Source organism: Citrus sinensis, chromosome 8 (genome assembly GCF_022201045.2).
Source record: "Citrus sinensis cultivar Valencia sweet orange chromosome 8, DVS_A1.0, whole genome shotgun sequence".
Taxonomy (NCBI): Eukaryota; Viridiplantae; Streptophyta; class Magnoliopsida; order Sapindales; family Rutaceae; genus Citrus; species Citrus sinensis.
In genome coordinates, this window is record NC_068563.1 from 8401254 (window position 1) to 8418025 (window position 16772).

At 34.8% G+C, this 16772-nt stretch overlaps 1 protein-coding gene across 1 annotated transcript; it reads left to right on the plus strand.

The window, feature by feature from the left end:
• The first annotated feature begins 14960 nt into the window (after nt 1-14960).
• Nucleotides 14961-15519, plus strand: LOC102630384 (dirigent protein 23). Its single transcript, XM_006487632.2, has one exon. It carries the CDS (start codon nt 14961-14963, stop codon nt 15507-15509), a length of 549 nt encoding a protein of 182 aa, XP_006487695.1. The 3' UTR covers nt 15510-15519.
• The last annotated feature ends 1253 nt before the right edge of the window (nt 15520-16772 follow it).

The following is a 16772-nucleotide window of genomic DNA, read 5'->3' on the forward strand; positions in this document are numbered from 1 at the left end:
GTTGGATTTATGGTGGAAATGATTTGGAATATGCTAATACTTAAATTAAAATGGCGAGAATAAATTCTAAAATTGGAATTGCAATGGAGAGAATAAATTGAAGAGAAAATCTATTAAATTGACGTACTTGGGTATCTGGATCCGTATCAACATGCATCATGGGCTAAATAATCCGTATTAATGCCAATTAAATCATGAGGGGGGAATCCACACCTCATGAACCACGCTCTAATCAATATGGTGCTAAGGGCTTATCGTGCCAAATAATAATAACCTTGTACTAGAGGGCCGGTGAAACCAAGGCGGTACTAGACAAGATTAGTATTATTTGTCGACGAGAAGTCAAAACATCCACAAAAACTAGAGGGGAAGAGAAAATAAATTTACCAAATTAAGCCCATGACACATGTTGAGACTTCACCTTCAACCCAAGCTTGAAAGAAAATTAGCCACTCATAATTGAACTAGGGGCAAAATGGGAATTTATTAAAATACGAAGAAAATACAAGATGGAGAGAGAATTACAGAAAATGGATCCCAAAAATGGCTTCAGAGATATCAAATTAGGGGGGAGAGGCCCCCTTTTTATAGATACATGGAGTAAATCATGGCCATCGGATTAAAAACAGTTTGGACGCTCAGGATTGCGCCACGTCATCAGTCAACAGTCCACGGTTTGACCACGCGTATGAACAGTAACACGGTTTGACCCGACTTTGAACAGTAACGTGGTTTGACCCGGATGAACAGTAATGCGGTTTGGTTGAAAATAATCATGTGTGATGCATGCACCGTACACAAGATTTTTTGTCCACTGATATGCTGCCACGTCACCATCAACAGTACATAAGAATTTTAGTCCAACAGGATCGTGACACCTCATCAGTCAATGCCACATCATCGGTCAATGCCACGTCATCATCTGTCTATGTGAACAGTGTCGTGAACAGTAACGTATACAGTACCGTACATGTGAATAGTGTCATTTTTCCTTTTATGCTCCTCCTAAGGTTTTTGACCGTCCTGAGTTCAAAAGTGATGTCCGTTTTGCCGTCTGATTTCTCCTTTATTGTGAAATGACTATAATGCCCCTAAAATACATAAAATACTTAATTAAAATAAAACACATGTAATTAAATCACAAGAAGGTTAAATACATAAAAGTAAGGGTTGTTAGTAAGACTTGAAATGTAAAATGACGGTTTTCTCCTTTATAAATATGTATTTTCTAACACTCAACATTGATCAATTAGCAACCTAAGCAATCTTGATTAATTGCTCAAACAATTAATGGCTGTAACCAAGAAACTTAGAACAAAGAACGTAAAGACTGAAAGAAAGAGAGAAAAGAACCAAGAACACAGTGAGAAGAAACACGACAGGATAACGTGGTTCAGTACCAAGGTACCTATATCCACGGCTGATAACACCCTTAAGGCTTGAAGCTTTTATTAAAGAGATTGATTACAACAAATCTTGAGATTACAAAGAACAAATCTCATTATCACAGAATTCTCTAATTATTACTTAATACTAATCGAAATCTCTTCACCAAGTGCTGCACTGACCAGCTCTGCTTCTTATATACTAAATCCAGAAGCTTGAAGGATCTTTGTAACGGAAATAACCATCACGGGGTCCCACTCGCCAGCTCACCAAGCCACCTCAGCATTACTATTTTTAATAGAATATAACTAACATGTTTCACAAATCTCCAGCTTAATTGTATTTTGTTAAAGCTTCTCCTTAAACTCAGTGTCAGCACTAGTTAGCTTGACTCACAAGCTAACAACCCTAATCAAGTTCAAAGAGTTTATGAACTTGATAGCAGGTAAAGGATTTGTAAGCATATCAGCAGGATTGATTTCAAAGGAGATTTTGACAACATCCACCACACCAATACTGATTTCTTCTTTGTTAAAATGCATCCTAGCATCAATATGCTTTGTTCTTTCATGGTTTTTTGGATTTTTGCTCAAATGTATTGCACTTGAACTGTCACAGTAAATGGAAATTAACTCTCACCATAGTCCTAGTTCTGAGACCAATCCTCTAAGCCATTTTGCTTCCTTTATAGCCTCTGTGAGTGCAATGTATTCAGCTTCAGTTGTTGATAGGGCAACAACTTATTGCAATGATGATTTTCATCTCACTGCTCCTCCAAACAAGGTGAAAACAAAACCAGTAACTAATCTCCTCTTGTCCAAGTCACCAACAAAGTTTGAATCTACATAGCCCAAGACTTTGCCTGTGGTCTCATTATTAATTCCTCCAAACATGATACCATGATTCATAGTACCATTTAAGTACTTGAGGATCCACTTAACAACTTCCCAGTGACTTTTCCCTATATTTCCCATATACCTACTGACAACACCAATTCCAAAAGCAACATCAGGTTTAGTACATACCATAGCATACATAATACTCCACATTGCACTGGAACAAGGAATTATCATCATGTACTCAACATCTGCTTCCTTTGTGGGTTCTTGTTGCTTTGAGAGTTTGATATGTGCATTAAGAGGTATGGAAACTGGTTTAGAGCTGAGCATCCCAAATCTGTCAAAAACCTTTCTGGCATAATCTGCTTGTGTGAAAAACATCTTTTTATTTATGTTTCTAACAATCTTCATTCTAGAATTCTCTTTTCAGGACCTAAGTTTTTCATTCCAAATTCAGCACTTAGTTCATCGTTGAGCTTCTCTATCTCTTCTCTAAGCTTACATGCTATAAACATGTAATCAACATAAAGAATGAGATAGATGGCATCACAGAAATATAGAGTCTTATAGTACACACAATTGTCATACTAGCTTCTTAGGTATCCATGAGTAATCATAAAATCATCAAATCTTAAATACCACTGCCTTGGAGACTGTTTCAAACCATACAACTTTTCTTTAATAAGCAAACCATACCTTCTATTCCTTCTTCTATGAAACCCTCTGGTTGACTCATAAAAATCTCCTCATCTAGATTTCTATGTAAGAAGACTGTTTTAACGTCCATCTGATCAAGTTCTAGATCCAAGGATGCAGTAATAGCCAATAGAACCCTTATTGAGCTATGCATAACCACTGGTAAGAAAACCTCTTTAAAGTCCACCTCTTTCTTTTGAGTGAACCCTTTTGCTACCAATCTAGCTTTGAACCTAGGTTGTTCTGCACTAGAGACCCCTTTCAACCAGCTTCTTATTTGCAGGTTTATCAACTACAACCAAGGTGTCATTCTTTTTAAGGGATGTTATTTCTTCCTTCATGGTTGTAAGCCATTCTGACTTTTGTTTACTTCTCACAACCTTTTTATAACTGGTAGGTTTACCTCCATTCACATTTTCAGCCACCATAAGAGCATATGAGATCAGGTCAACAATACCATATTTTTTAGGCACACTTATAACTCTTCTCTCTCTATCTCTTGCCAGTTGATACCCTTCCAACTCTGTTGTCTATGTTTACTTTGATCTTTTACTTCACTAGACTTCTTAGGATCTGCAGACTCCACCTCCAACTCTGAACTTTCTTTAATACCAGAATCACGAGTGAGAATTTCTATCGCTACATTGGACTATAAAAGTGCCTCTTTATTAAAGACAACATGTTGACTGATAAAAGTCCTTGATGGCTTCCCATCAAGACTCCAAATCTTGTAACATTTGACTGTCCTTTGTTCCAATTTCCCCTCGCTTACATGTGCATAGGCAGGACATCCAAAAATTTTCAGATTGCTTATATCTGGAGGTTTACTGTTGTGCAAATTTTAATGTACTCGCAAGCGCACGAATCTATTGTAGTGTAGATCAATGGTGACGAGTGTCGATCCCACGAGGAGGTGGATTTTAATTATATATAGAATTAATTTTGTAAATGGGTGGTTGGAATTATGGTGGAAATGATTTGGAATATGCTAAAACTTAAATTAAAATGGCGAGAATAAATTCTAAAACTGGAATTAAAATGGCGAGAATGAATTGAAGAGGATTCTATTGAAATGACGTACTTGGATATCTGGATCCGTATCAACATGCATCATGGGCTAAATATTCCTTATTAATACCAATTAAATCATGAGGGGGGAATCCACACCGCATGAACCACGCTCTAATCAATATGGTGCTAAGGGCTTATCGTGCCAAATAATAATAACCTTATACTAGAGAGCCGGTGTAACCAAGGCGGTACTAGACAAGATTAGTATTATTTGTCGACGAGAAGTCAAAACATCCACAAAAACTAGAGGGGAAGAGAAAGTAAATTTACCAAATTAAGCCCATGACACATGTTGAGACTTCACCTTCAACCCAAGCTTGAAAGAAAATTAGCCACTCATAATTGAACTAGGGGCAAAATGGAAATTTATTAAAATACATAGAAAATACAAGATGGAGAGAGAATTACAGAAAATGGATCCCAAAAATGGATTCAGAGATATCAAATTAGGGGAGGAGGCCCCCTTTTTATAGATACATGAAGTAAATCATGGTCATCGGATTAAAAACAGTTTGGACGCTCAGGATTGCGCCACGTCATCAGTCAACAGTCCACGATTTGACCACGCGGATGAACAGTAACACGGTTTGACCCGACTTTGAACAGTAACGCGGTTTGACCCGGATGAACAGTAACGCGGTTTGGTTGAAAATAATCCTGTGTGATGCATGCACCGTACGCGAGATTTTTCGTCCACTGATATGCTGCCACGTCACCATCAACAGTACATAAGAATTTTAGTCCAACAGGATCGTGACACCTCATCAGTCAATGCCACATCATCGGTTAATGCCACGTCATCATCCGTCTATGTGAACAGTGTCGTGAACAGTAACATATACAGTACCGTACATGTGAATAGTACCGTACATGTGAATAGTATCATTTTTCCTTTTATGCTCCTCCTAAGGTTTTTGACCGTCCTGAGTTCAAAAGTGATGTCCGTTTTGCCGTCTGATCTCTCCTTTATTGTGAAATGACTATAATGCCCCTAAAATACATCAAATACTTAATTAAAATAAAACACATGTAATTAAATCACAAGAAGGTTAAATATATAAAAGTAAGGGTTGTTAGTAAGACTTAAAATGTAAAATGACGGTTTTCTCCTTTATAAATATGCATTTTCTAACACTCAACATTTACCAGGCCATATTTCTTAAGGGGTTTTGAAGTCCAAGGCTAATTAGGGGATTCTGTTTATGAGATATGCAGCAACAGAGACTGTGTAACACCCTAGGCGAATCCCACATCGGCAAAGCACGGGAGAGATGCTGGGTTTATAAGGGGTGATCCACACCTTAATTGGCAAGACGCGTTTTGGGGTGTATGGGCGCCCCAAGAACAAATCCGTGCGGGCCTTGTTAAGGCCCAAAGCGGACAATATCTTGCCAGGTCTGGGTTGGGTCATGACATTATGGTATCAGAGCGGCTCCGCGTGTCCTCTTGAGCGATGGTGGGGCAAACCTCAGCGAGGACGCTGAGTCCCCAAGGGGGGGTGTATGTAACACCCTAGGCGAATCCCACATCGGCAAAGCACGGGAGAGATGCTGGGTTTATAAGGGGTGATCCACACCTTAATTGGCAAGACGCGTTTTGGGGTGTATGGGCGCCCCAAGAACAAATCCGTGCGGGCCTTGTTAAGGCCCAAAGCGGACAATATCTTGCCAGGTCTGGGTTGGGTCATGACAGACTGCTTCAGCCTAGAAATGTTTTGAAAGATTAGAACTAAACAACATGCATCTCAGATTTTCAATTAGTGTTCTGTTCATTCTTTCAGCAAGACCATTTTGTTGAGGTGTGTGTCTCATTGTCTTGTGTCTCATAATACCATGCTTCTTGCAGAATTCCTCAAACTCACTGCTACAAAATTCCAGGCCATTATTTATCCTTAGCCTCTTCACTTTTCTTCCAACTTGATTCTCCATCAGGGTTGTCCACTCTTTAAACTTCTCTAGGGCCTCACTTTTCTACTTCAACACATAAACCCAAAGTTTCCTAAAGAAGTCATCTATGAAGGTGATAAAGTATCTTGCTCTACCATAAGATGGAACTTGTAAAGGCCCCCAAATGTCTGAATGAACATAATCCAGTGTTTTTTTGGTTTCATGCTTCCTTCTATTAAACTTCTACCTTGTGGCTTTACCAAATACACATCTTTCACAGAACTCAAGATCAGAAATGTGATCATGACCAAATAATCCTTGTTTTTCTAGTTCTTTCAGACCTTTTTCACTCATATGCCCTAGCCTCATGTACCAAAGTTTGGTCTTATCACCGCTAACACTAGCATTCACCCTTAACTTTGGCAAAGACCCCACTAAGACATATAAACCATTTATTCTAATTCCCTTAATGACAACAGCACACGTATCTATGATCTGCATTTACCCATTTTCAGCTTTAATGCTATAGCCTAACTGATCTAACATCCCCAGAGATATAAAGTTTTTTTTAAGGTCTGGAACATATGTAAATTGTTCAAGGTCCCTGGTTACTCCATCAAACATCTTAATATTGACAGTTCTTATTCCAGCAACCTTACAAGCAAGATTATTACCTAACAAGACTTTGCCCCCATCTATACTTTCAAAGGTCATAAAGAGATCTTTACATGGACACATATGAAAAGAACATCTTGAATCTAGTATCCACTCACCAGTAGGATGCTTATCAGCACCTACGTACAAGGACATCTGCACCTTCTGAATCTCCCTCATCCTCATATGCAACTACTACCTTCCCAGTTGATTCCTTATAAATCTTCTCAAGCTTCTTCTTCTCAAAAAAGTCTTTAATGTAGTGTCATTCTTTATGACAGAAATAACATTTTCTTTTCTTCTTCTTGTTCTTCTTCTTAGCTTTGTCCCTTTGATTGTTATTCTTCTTCTCTTTATTCCTTTTTTTTTTAGTTTGGACTTGACAGTCAAGCCTTCTCCAAGATTCTGATCTTTTATTTATGTTCTCTTCTTCAAATCTTTAGATTCTAGTGCATTTTTATATCCTTCAACGTGCATGATTTCCTTCCATACAATAAAGTATCCACGAAATGCTCATATGAATCTAGAAGAGAGCTTAACAAAATCAGAGCTCTGTCTTTATCTTTAAGAACAATATTTACAGTTTTAAAATCCAGAATCGGATTGTTAAACTCATCCAAATGATCATTCAAAGTTGTTTCGTCCTTCATTGAAAACGTATACAGCTTCCTCTTCATATAGAATCTCTTGGCCAAATATTTCTTTAAGAATAGTTCTTCTAGTTTTGCCCATAAAGCAAAAGCTGTCCTTTTTTTAGCCACCTTTCTCAGCACTTCATCTGATAGATGCAAGATGATAGTGTTGTGAGCCTTGTTGTTGATGGTCTTCATGTCTCCACAAGAACTGGACGAGCCTTCTTCCTTCCCTTTCTTGGCCTTTGGATCTTCGTCATCTTCAAGAGCAACATTGTACCCTTGTTGAATCAAAATTGTCCTCATGTTCAGACTCCACAAATAGAAGTCATTTTCACCATTTAACTTGTCTAGGTCAAATCTAGTTGTCGCCATCTGAAGATCAGAACCAGAGAGCTTTAAGGCTCTGATACCAGTTTGTTATGAAACGTAACCACTGTTAATTCCTTCATTTGATCAATCAGTAACTTAAGCAATCTTGATTAATTGCTCAAACAATTAATGGCTTTAACCAAGAAACCAAGAACAAAGAACATAAAGATTGAAAGAAAAAAAAGAAAAGAACCAAGAATACAGTGAGAAAAAACACAACATGATAATGTGGTTCGATACCAAGGTACCTACATCCATGACTGATAACACCCTTAGGGCTTGACGCTTTTATTAAAGAGATTGATTACAACAAATCTTAAGATTACAAAGAACAAATCTCCTTATCACAGAATTCTCTAATTCTTACTTAATACTAATCGAAATCTCTTCACCGGGTGCTGCACTGGCCAGCTTTGCTTCTTATATACTAAATCCAGAATCTTGTAGGATTGTTATAACGGAATTAACTACCATAGGATCCCACTCGCCAGCTCACCAAGCCACCTTAGCATTATTATTTTTAACAGAATATAACTAACATGTTTCACATATTATGTGCTAACTGGTAACCAAATATAATGTTAATACTTAAACAATTTCAACAATCTAATCTATCATATAAAACTTCATTATTTTCCCATAATCTAGGTATCTTATCACATGCCTATGCAAATGGTATTAATCAACAGTCTATTGGTTCTCCAAAAAGGGAAAAGAAAATCTGTTTGAAGTTTAGGTACATATACTTTGTAGTTCAATCAAGAATTAATAAAAAATTAACTCAAAATCTATTCCCACTAACACACGAGAAGATATTTGTTCTTATAAAATACGAGGCTAGTGGCCACCCTTGCAGTACTTAAAAATCATATGAGATTCGTTCATCCCACGCTTCCTTTTCTTAAGAATTTGAAAACTCAAATTTCTTTTTAAAAAGAATCCTAAAATCTTCTTCCTATTTAGTCTTTCAACTCTCACAACCATTCTTTAACGGTTTAAAAGCACTTTCTACTCTCTCCTTTAGCACAACAACGTCTTGCTTTGTTTGGTGGATGATTGAAAAATAAACTTTTTCCTACAAAAGTGCTTTGTCTCTTTCTGATGAGTAATCGTAATTCATAGAGTTATATACTATACAAATTTATTTTGTACAAACTAATGTGGCATGATTAAATTAGTTGGATTAAATATCTCTTAGCGCACATAATTTATTTTTATTATTTGTATTTTTATCCAACTGATGAATTTATACCTAAAAAATTCCAGTGGTGAAGGATAGAGAGTGCTACCCCGGTAACTTGGAAAATTTCACTTAAGATGTACTTTTAATTAATGTGAAAATTGCCTTCTAGAAATATTATAGTTACCCCTTATTATATATAATTTCTATATAATATAGTACTTTTCTTTCTTTTAATGAAATTAATCAACTCTCCCAAATCATTTTCTACAAACGATAAAGGAGTTTGTTATTCAATTTTATGTCATTATTAGACTTTTCCATCTAAACAACAAAAGTACTATAAAAATTTTGTTAAGCAAATTTGAACTTCATCAAATTTTAAGATTTCTTAATTTCAAGTAACTATTCACTCAGGTATGATTAAATTTATGAATGTTATAGTCCTTGAATTTAGAAAAAGAATATATTAGTTCAGCCGCTATCAAATCAACTCTTGCTGATACGCCTTCTACCTTCACAATATAATGATACCTTCCAACAGTATCACTACAAGAAAACGGGCAACAGATGACGGGAAATAACTGTAAAAAATGGGGTATATGATAGACAGTTCATCCGTCATTTATGTCACTGTCATTAATTTATGACAGAATATTTTCCGTCATGAATTCATTATAGCATTTCATAGTCATCTATCTGTCACACAATATTTTAATGTAAAAAATAATTACATTAAAAATTAAATTTATTTAAATTTTCATGCCATTTTTTAAATTTTTAGTGGGAAATTCAATTATTATTTGAAATTTTATTATTCAATTTTGGCGGGAAATCATTTATGATAGAATATATGATGGCTTTTTCCATCATAAAGTTTTGATTTTTTTTTCTAAAATTATATTATAAATATAATTTATTGATGAATTCCTATTTACAAATTTAATTAATTAATAAAAAATATAAAAAATTAATATAAGTTAACATTCATTCAATCCAAAAATTAATTTAAAAGGAAATACATCTAATATCCAATGTGATCTCCACCAATACATAATAAAACATCCCAAATTGTAAAAGCCATCCCAAAGTATAAAATTGCAGTCAAATTCCAATCAAACTCTAAGAAAAGCAATAAGAATTCCGACCACCAAGCCAAGTTACCCAGCAAAACTTCCAAAGATTAATGCAAGTACTCCAACAATAAGATTTCTAGCAAGACTTCCTGTAAAAATTCTAGCAACAATACTATCTTCTGATAGCACTCTAAACAAAAATTGAAACTTACAAAGCGACCTGCAAGCTTCTTGTGAACAAAATTGATTCAAACACCAAGTAGAATAAGGAAAATTAAAAGGCTGCAAAATGTACATACTCAATGGATTAAAATTACTTTTAGTGAATGAGAATTCTTCAAAATCAGCAAGCTAGCCAAAAATTCAAAGGAAGCCACAACAATAGACCAGTGTGAGGAGACAAAAATAGATCATAAAGTCATAAAAAGCAATGCATCCAAATCTAGCAGAACTGATCAACCAATGAAACGAAAACCAAACAACCAAGTTTTACAAGCTTATCTCAACCAACGGCACCAATTCTTGGCCTATAACCTGCCTACATATTTAGACCTTAATTGTAATTTTAACTCATCAAAAATTCAGCATAGAATCAAGAAAAAGGAAAAAAAAAACAAAAAATCTCATACTATTGAGTAGGTAACTAACAAGCTCATGTTGGGCAAATTTCAATTTATGGAAGCAATTTTGCTTAGTCACTGTTTTGCAATCATGTACTAAACAGTCTATTAAACATAACAATTAGGCTCCTAATTCATGAACTCAATTGTATTCATTAGATTTGAAAATTTAGAATTAAGAAAAGCTTATGCACTCTAACGCCAACGAAAAATGATCACAAAATATAGGATTTTATAGCAAGCTTAAAAATGATAATTAATTTGGATAATCACATAATTAAGAAAAATAAATAAATAAAATGTAAAAAATTACCGATTCAACCACCAGCACCGGTGACAAGAACGATACTCTTAGCCATCGATACAACTTTCACTGCTTCTTAACCAAAGTTATTTCTAAAAACAAACTCAACCAAGTAACCTGAAACAAAGCAAAACCAAAACCATAATTCCACAGCAATATGAAATTCCCACATCAACATATAGTACTTGATTTAACTGTTATAACTAATTCTACGATAGCTCCAAGTTTTCATCATAACCACCTAAACAAACTAGCATACACAAACTAGTACTGACAAGGCCCACCAAGTCATCTTCGTGCTCCTGCCTGCCAGAGTACCTACAAAAAAAAATCAATAGAGAATGTCATAATGCAGCAGTAATGAAAGCATCAAAAACACAATAAGAGTACAATTAATAAATTTCCTCATCAGGGTTGAAAAGGAAATAAATAATATTTAGCCAATTAATATTTCTAGCTTCCAAATTTAATAGCACTCTCAGATACATGGATGAGAAGAGCTCAAAACCAATGACCTAAAATTACTAAAATTCCTAAATGTGTTTGCGTAGGATTGACTACAACCAATCAATTTAAATTTTCTAAGAACCAACCAACCTTTTCTTAGTTTTCAACAATACCACTTGGTCAACAATATCACTGGAACACTCATAAATTTTTATAGCACCAAACATAACAAATTTGATGAGTATTTGACCTAACAACCTTAGCGGACATTCCAAATTTATCTTCTACTACAATATGAAATGCAGATTAGTAATTAACAGAGGGAAAATAGAATTGTGAAGAATTACAGAAGGCTTCTATTATTCAACAATTTATACATTCCAATGCAAAAAGCAATTAAAGAAGATTTATGTTGTCTTCCTTCTATATCCAGTAAATTCAGACATTAAAAAGAGAAGTTACAGTTAGTAATAATTAAATCCCAAAAGCTAACAGAAGAACAGTTCACTCAAAGTTATACCACAGGACTACTGGCTTTCTCATACTCCAAAAAACAGAGAAATAGCACAACATAAAGCCCTTAATATAACATGCATAATAGGTTAACATACATATAACAAAATCATCAAACGGAACAAACTAAAGTTTGACAGTAATAAGTGTCAACTGAATTTATCATTATTCATCAAACTGGAAGAGTCAATTCATAGAAAAGCATACCTGCACAACAACATAACTGCAACTCCTTCGGTATCTCGTTCTCACAAGTGATGTTAGTGAAGAAGGAGAATAGCGAGCGTGGAAAGCGTGAAAGGAAAATTCTGAAAGGCCGTTGAGGAACAGTATTGATTTCGCGCGGTAAACTCATAGTGGTGGTAAAGCAATGACAGCTAGCTGGGCTGAAGCTTGACGTGATGGCAGAGGAGCGACAACGAAGACCAAGATGAGTGGCGGCAACAAGTTAGCGACGTACAGAATGGTGAAGAGTTTGTTAGTTGGTGGCTGAAGCTTGATGACGGCAGAGCAGTGGGCAGCGAAATCGAAGAGCAGCAGGGGAGCGGTGGCAACAACTTAACAAGTAGTGTGTTTAATTAGATTAGATTTAGGGTTCACTTTTTCATTTTATACTTTAGAAATTATATAGTGTAATTATTCACATATTAAGTAACGAATTATAAGTCAGCACGTGGCTGAGCAAAAAATAATAATTTGTGATAAAAATAATTTTATCATAAAACCATCATTAATTCATGATAAAAAAATAATTCTATCACAAACCCATCATTAATCCATGATAAAAAATAATTCTATCATAAAACCATCATTCATTCGTGATAGAAAATAATTCTATCACAAAGCCATCATTAATTCATGATAGATTGAAAATTATGTCACAAGTCTATCATAATTTTATGATATACCCAGAATCTGTCATAAGTTGTCTGACATCTATTAACAGTTTTCTTGTAGTGTATTGCTTTGTGTCATATTTAAGATATAACCTTATTAAATATTAACAGTAGAGCCTCATATAGCTTTATATAATTATGTTAAAAGATATCTTACATGATTTCTAAGTTAACATGTTAACGAGAGTCAAGCATTATTTCACTCTCAATTAATCAGCTATTAGATCGTATCAATCTCCATCAATTGTAAATATTGGATATTTCTTTTTTATTGATCAAATTGAACCATGTTTTCTTGTGAGGAAATGACACGGCGCACCCCGATCTACATGTCTCTTTTAAGGGTTCCTCTCTATTCTCCGGTTGTGGAGGTGAACCCATATCCACTATAGATCTCGTGCAAGGTCGACCATGTCTACGCATGCTGATATCTATAAAATGTCATGATATTATTATATGATGTATGAATATATATGCATCATGTAATAGTCTGCAGAATCTATAACCTAGGCTCTGACACCAAACTGACATTACTCGCCCCAACCTACATGTCTCTTTTAAAGGTTCCTCTCTATTCTCTGGTTGTGGAGGTGAACCCAGATCCGTTACAGATCTCCTGCGAGGTCAGCCACGTCTACACATGATCTATAAAATGTCGTGATATTATTATATAATTTCAGAAAAGGCACAGAGGTTGTTATGTGTTTATAGGAAATGCCATATTATATACATTTTTTCATGAATTAAATTTGTGCCACAAGTTTTAGTTATTAGTCTGCATGATTTGCCTCAAATCAGACATGTAGTTTGGGGCGGGTCGTGTCAGGAAATGTTGGTTCGAAAAGTTAATCGATGCCTTTCCTTCAAAAGCCAAGTCGACTAGGTTCTCCCTTAAAAATTAGGCCCGTTTTGTCTTGAACAAAACGATACCCAAAAACAAAAACTGCTTATGAAATAAAAATAAATGATATGTGCAGAATATGACTTTTAAATTATAAATTTGATTTGGTAAAAGTATTATAGATTTTTCATTGTACAAGTGTGGAATCAAATTAACCTAACTTTCAAACTATAACGGTAAGTGTTTACAATGTTAGGGTTGATTCTAAGGGATTCAAGGCCATAGATGAACTTTTAAAAAAAATTATTTTTAGGGATTTGTACATTCAACAACATCAACTCTCAAAGAAATATAAAATAGCTCAAAAAATATTTTCAAGAATACACAAGCATATAACAATTGAAAATAAAAAATAAATTACATTTGTAAAAAAAAAAGAACAATAATCATTTAAAATATAATAATAAGAATGATAGCATCTAAAAAGTTGACTAGTTTAGATGAATATGATTATAAGAGGATGATAATAGATTTTACAAAGAATTATTTTTTTTTAAGAGAAGAGAGCAAAAAAAATTTTAAACTGAGACTGTTGTTGATTCAATTTCTATTGATTTTGAAATTTTAGTCTTGAGGTTTTAATTCAAGTTTAAAGGAATTCTAAAAGCCAGCTCTCATGTTAATAATTTTAATAGAAAATTTTCTTTTTGGAAAGTAAAAGTATTAATTTTTTTTCCTTGAAAAGACTAATAAAATAAAGATTTAATGACTAAAATCATGACTTATGCCCAAGATTATAAAAAATGTAATCTTTATAAAAAAATAAATATTTATGTTAAGAAAATAAACCTTAATTTTTACATAATTATGAAGGGAGTAATAATAGGTAGATGCTTACAAACTTAAATAAAATCTCCCTGAGATCTTAAAGAATAATTATTTTTGGACATTTATTTATTTTTGTGATACTTTTGCCTTAAAGCTTTTCGTTTTGTGCCACATGATTAAGGCGCCATTTTGGGGTCCAGCCCCTATATTTTTGTGGAGAAAACTATTGGTGCATCTTTTCTGTTGTAGTAGGGTCATGCTTTCCAACGATAAGTACTTCTGTTATTTATTTTTCCCAAGATTTTGTCAGCTTTTCAAAACATAGCTGGGGTATGCATGATCAACAAGCATGGGCGGATGGGCCATTTCTTGCCAGCCCTGGCAATTGAATTGACCCTTTCTCCCTTTTATATGCAGCACTAACAAACTGCCCCATAATGGTATACATAGTAAAGCTTTCCTTTCTTTTCTCCTAATCGGAAGCCAAGAGTAATTAATGTTCCCTCTTTATACGTCAAGCCCCTCATATACATGCGGCAGCTAGCTTAATATAAAAATATGTCAAAATTTCTTCGTACTTTCCCGTTGTTGTTAAACTGCCTATGAATAGTCATTGATCATAACAGTTTGCTACTCTTTAAATGACGAATCATCTTTCTTTCTTTCCGTCAAATGCTTTCTATTCTCTTCCGTTTAATTTTAGGTCTTGTTTTAGAGCTATGGCAAAGTTATCAACAGTTGTTTCATTGCTCATCATTAGCCTGGTGGCACCAGCAGCATTACAAGCAGAGACTTGGGCTACAAGGCTTGAATCCGCAAAAGAGACAACAACAAACCTACAATTCTACTTTCACGACACACTCAGTGGGCAAAACCCTAGTGCTGTAAGGATTGCTCAAGCCACTGACACTGACAAATCACCAACTCTTTTCGGCGTCCTGATGATGGCGGATGATCCGTTGACAGAAACCCCAGATCCTAAATCAAAGCTTGTTGGCCGTGCTCAAGGGCTTTACGGGTCGGCTTCTCAGGATCAACTAGGCCTCATCATGTCCATGAGCTTTGTGTTCGTCGATGGTTCTTATAATGGCAGCAGTATCAGCCTCCTTGGCAACAACAGGGCAATGAATCCTGTCCGTGAGATGCCGATTGTTGGCGGCACTGGCGCTTTCCGATTGGCTCGCGGATATGCAATTGCTCAGACGCATTGGATGGATCTTAAAAGTGGTGACGCCATTGTCGGATACAATGTTACAGTTATTCACTAAACTGAGTGGGTTGAGTCAGCTTGTTCGGGATCCGATTTATAATGTTAAGAACTTTCTTTCTTCATGTATATACAACATCCTGAACTGATTTAATCACAACATTATAAGTTCGAGAATTGAAAAATTATTCCTTGGTAGAAAATAACCCTTTAGTGAAAATCGACATCTAAATTTCAAAAACATTTATGTTGTATCATCAAAAATTAATAACAGGATATGTGAAAGCATAGTCGAATCTATAGTGTGCAATCACTTTCCAGAGCTCTGTGATTTGCCTTCCAGATCAACACATTTTCCTGAAAGTTCTTTTAAGTTACTCTATGCACTTTCTCTAATGATGGGATGTCAGAAAAAGATTGAAAGATACATGTGACCTAAGGACCATAAATACTGATATAGATAGGTATTCTTATTTTTAGCCCATCATAAAAATAAAAATTTACCCTTAAGTCTTTACACATTAAAGGGGCATACCCTATTACATATTTAAAGGTCAAATTATAAAAAATCTTAATAAATCATCTTTAATTGTGTTTTAACTTTATATGACAATTTGCAACACATAATTATTCACATATAAACCCAACAGTGGATTAAGGATCCAACATTCCCGACCTTTTATTTGGTTATATATGTTTACTTAGAATATATTTGGTCATACATGCTTACTTAGCATGACAGTGGCTTGCTTTTTGTCTAACTAGTAGTGGATTGACGAATAAACGTTTTCCAAACAAGTGCTCAGTCGTTTAGTTTTATTATTTCTTTTTATAGTCCAAAACTCTTTCTTGATGTATAATTATTATTAGATTTTAGACTTAGATGAAATTAACTAAAACAATGTATTATAAAAGCAAGTGAAAGAAGTAGCCGTAGATAACATAATGGCAAAAAAGACGAGAGAGAAAGAGAGAGACAATGGCGTGCTTTTAGAATTGGGAGCAAGGGTTTCAATCTTTGATTGGACAATCGGAAGTCGATTTTAACTCTTATTTTCCTAAATTTTGAGGGTAAGTCCCTAACATTGGTCTCTGCTATCCTACTAGGCTTGATTTTTGTTTTATCCTCTCATTGGCTGTTATTTGAGCTACCCACGTGTTGGAGAGACAAATATTAGGTTGTTACTGTAAGCCAAAATTATTGAGATTCTTGATATTGTTAGCCTCTAGTGTTATATAGAGAAGAATTGCATTGCAGTCCTATTAATATAGTGAAAAATAATATCAAACTATGGTCCCGTGGTTTTTCTCACTTTGGGTTTTC

What these genes read in the sequence shown, in the direction of transcription:
- LOC102630384 (XM_006487632.2), top strand. Translation starts at nt 14,961, where the DNA reads ATGGCAAAGTTATCAACAGTTGTTTCATTGCTCATCATTAGCCTGGTG.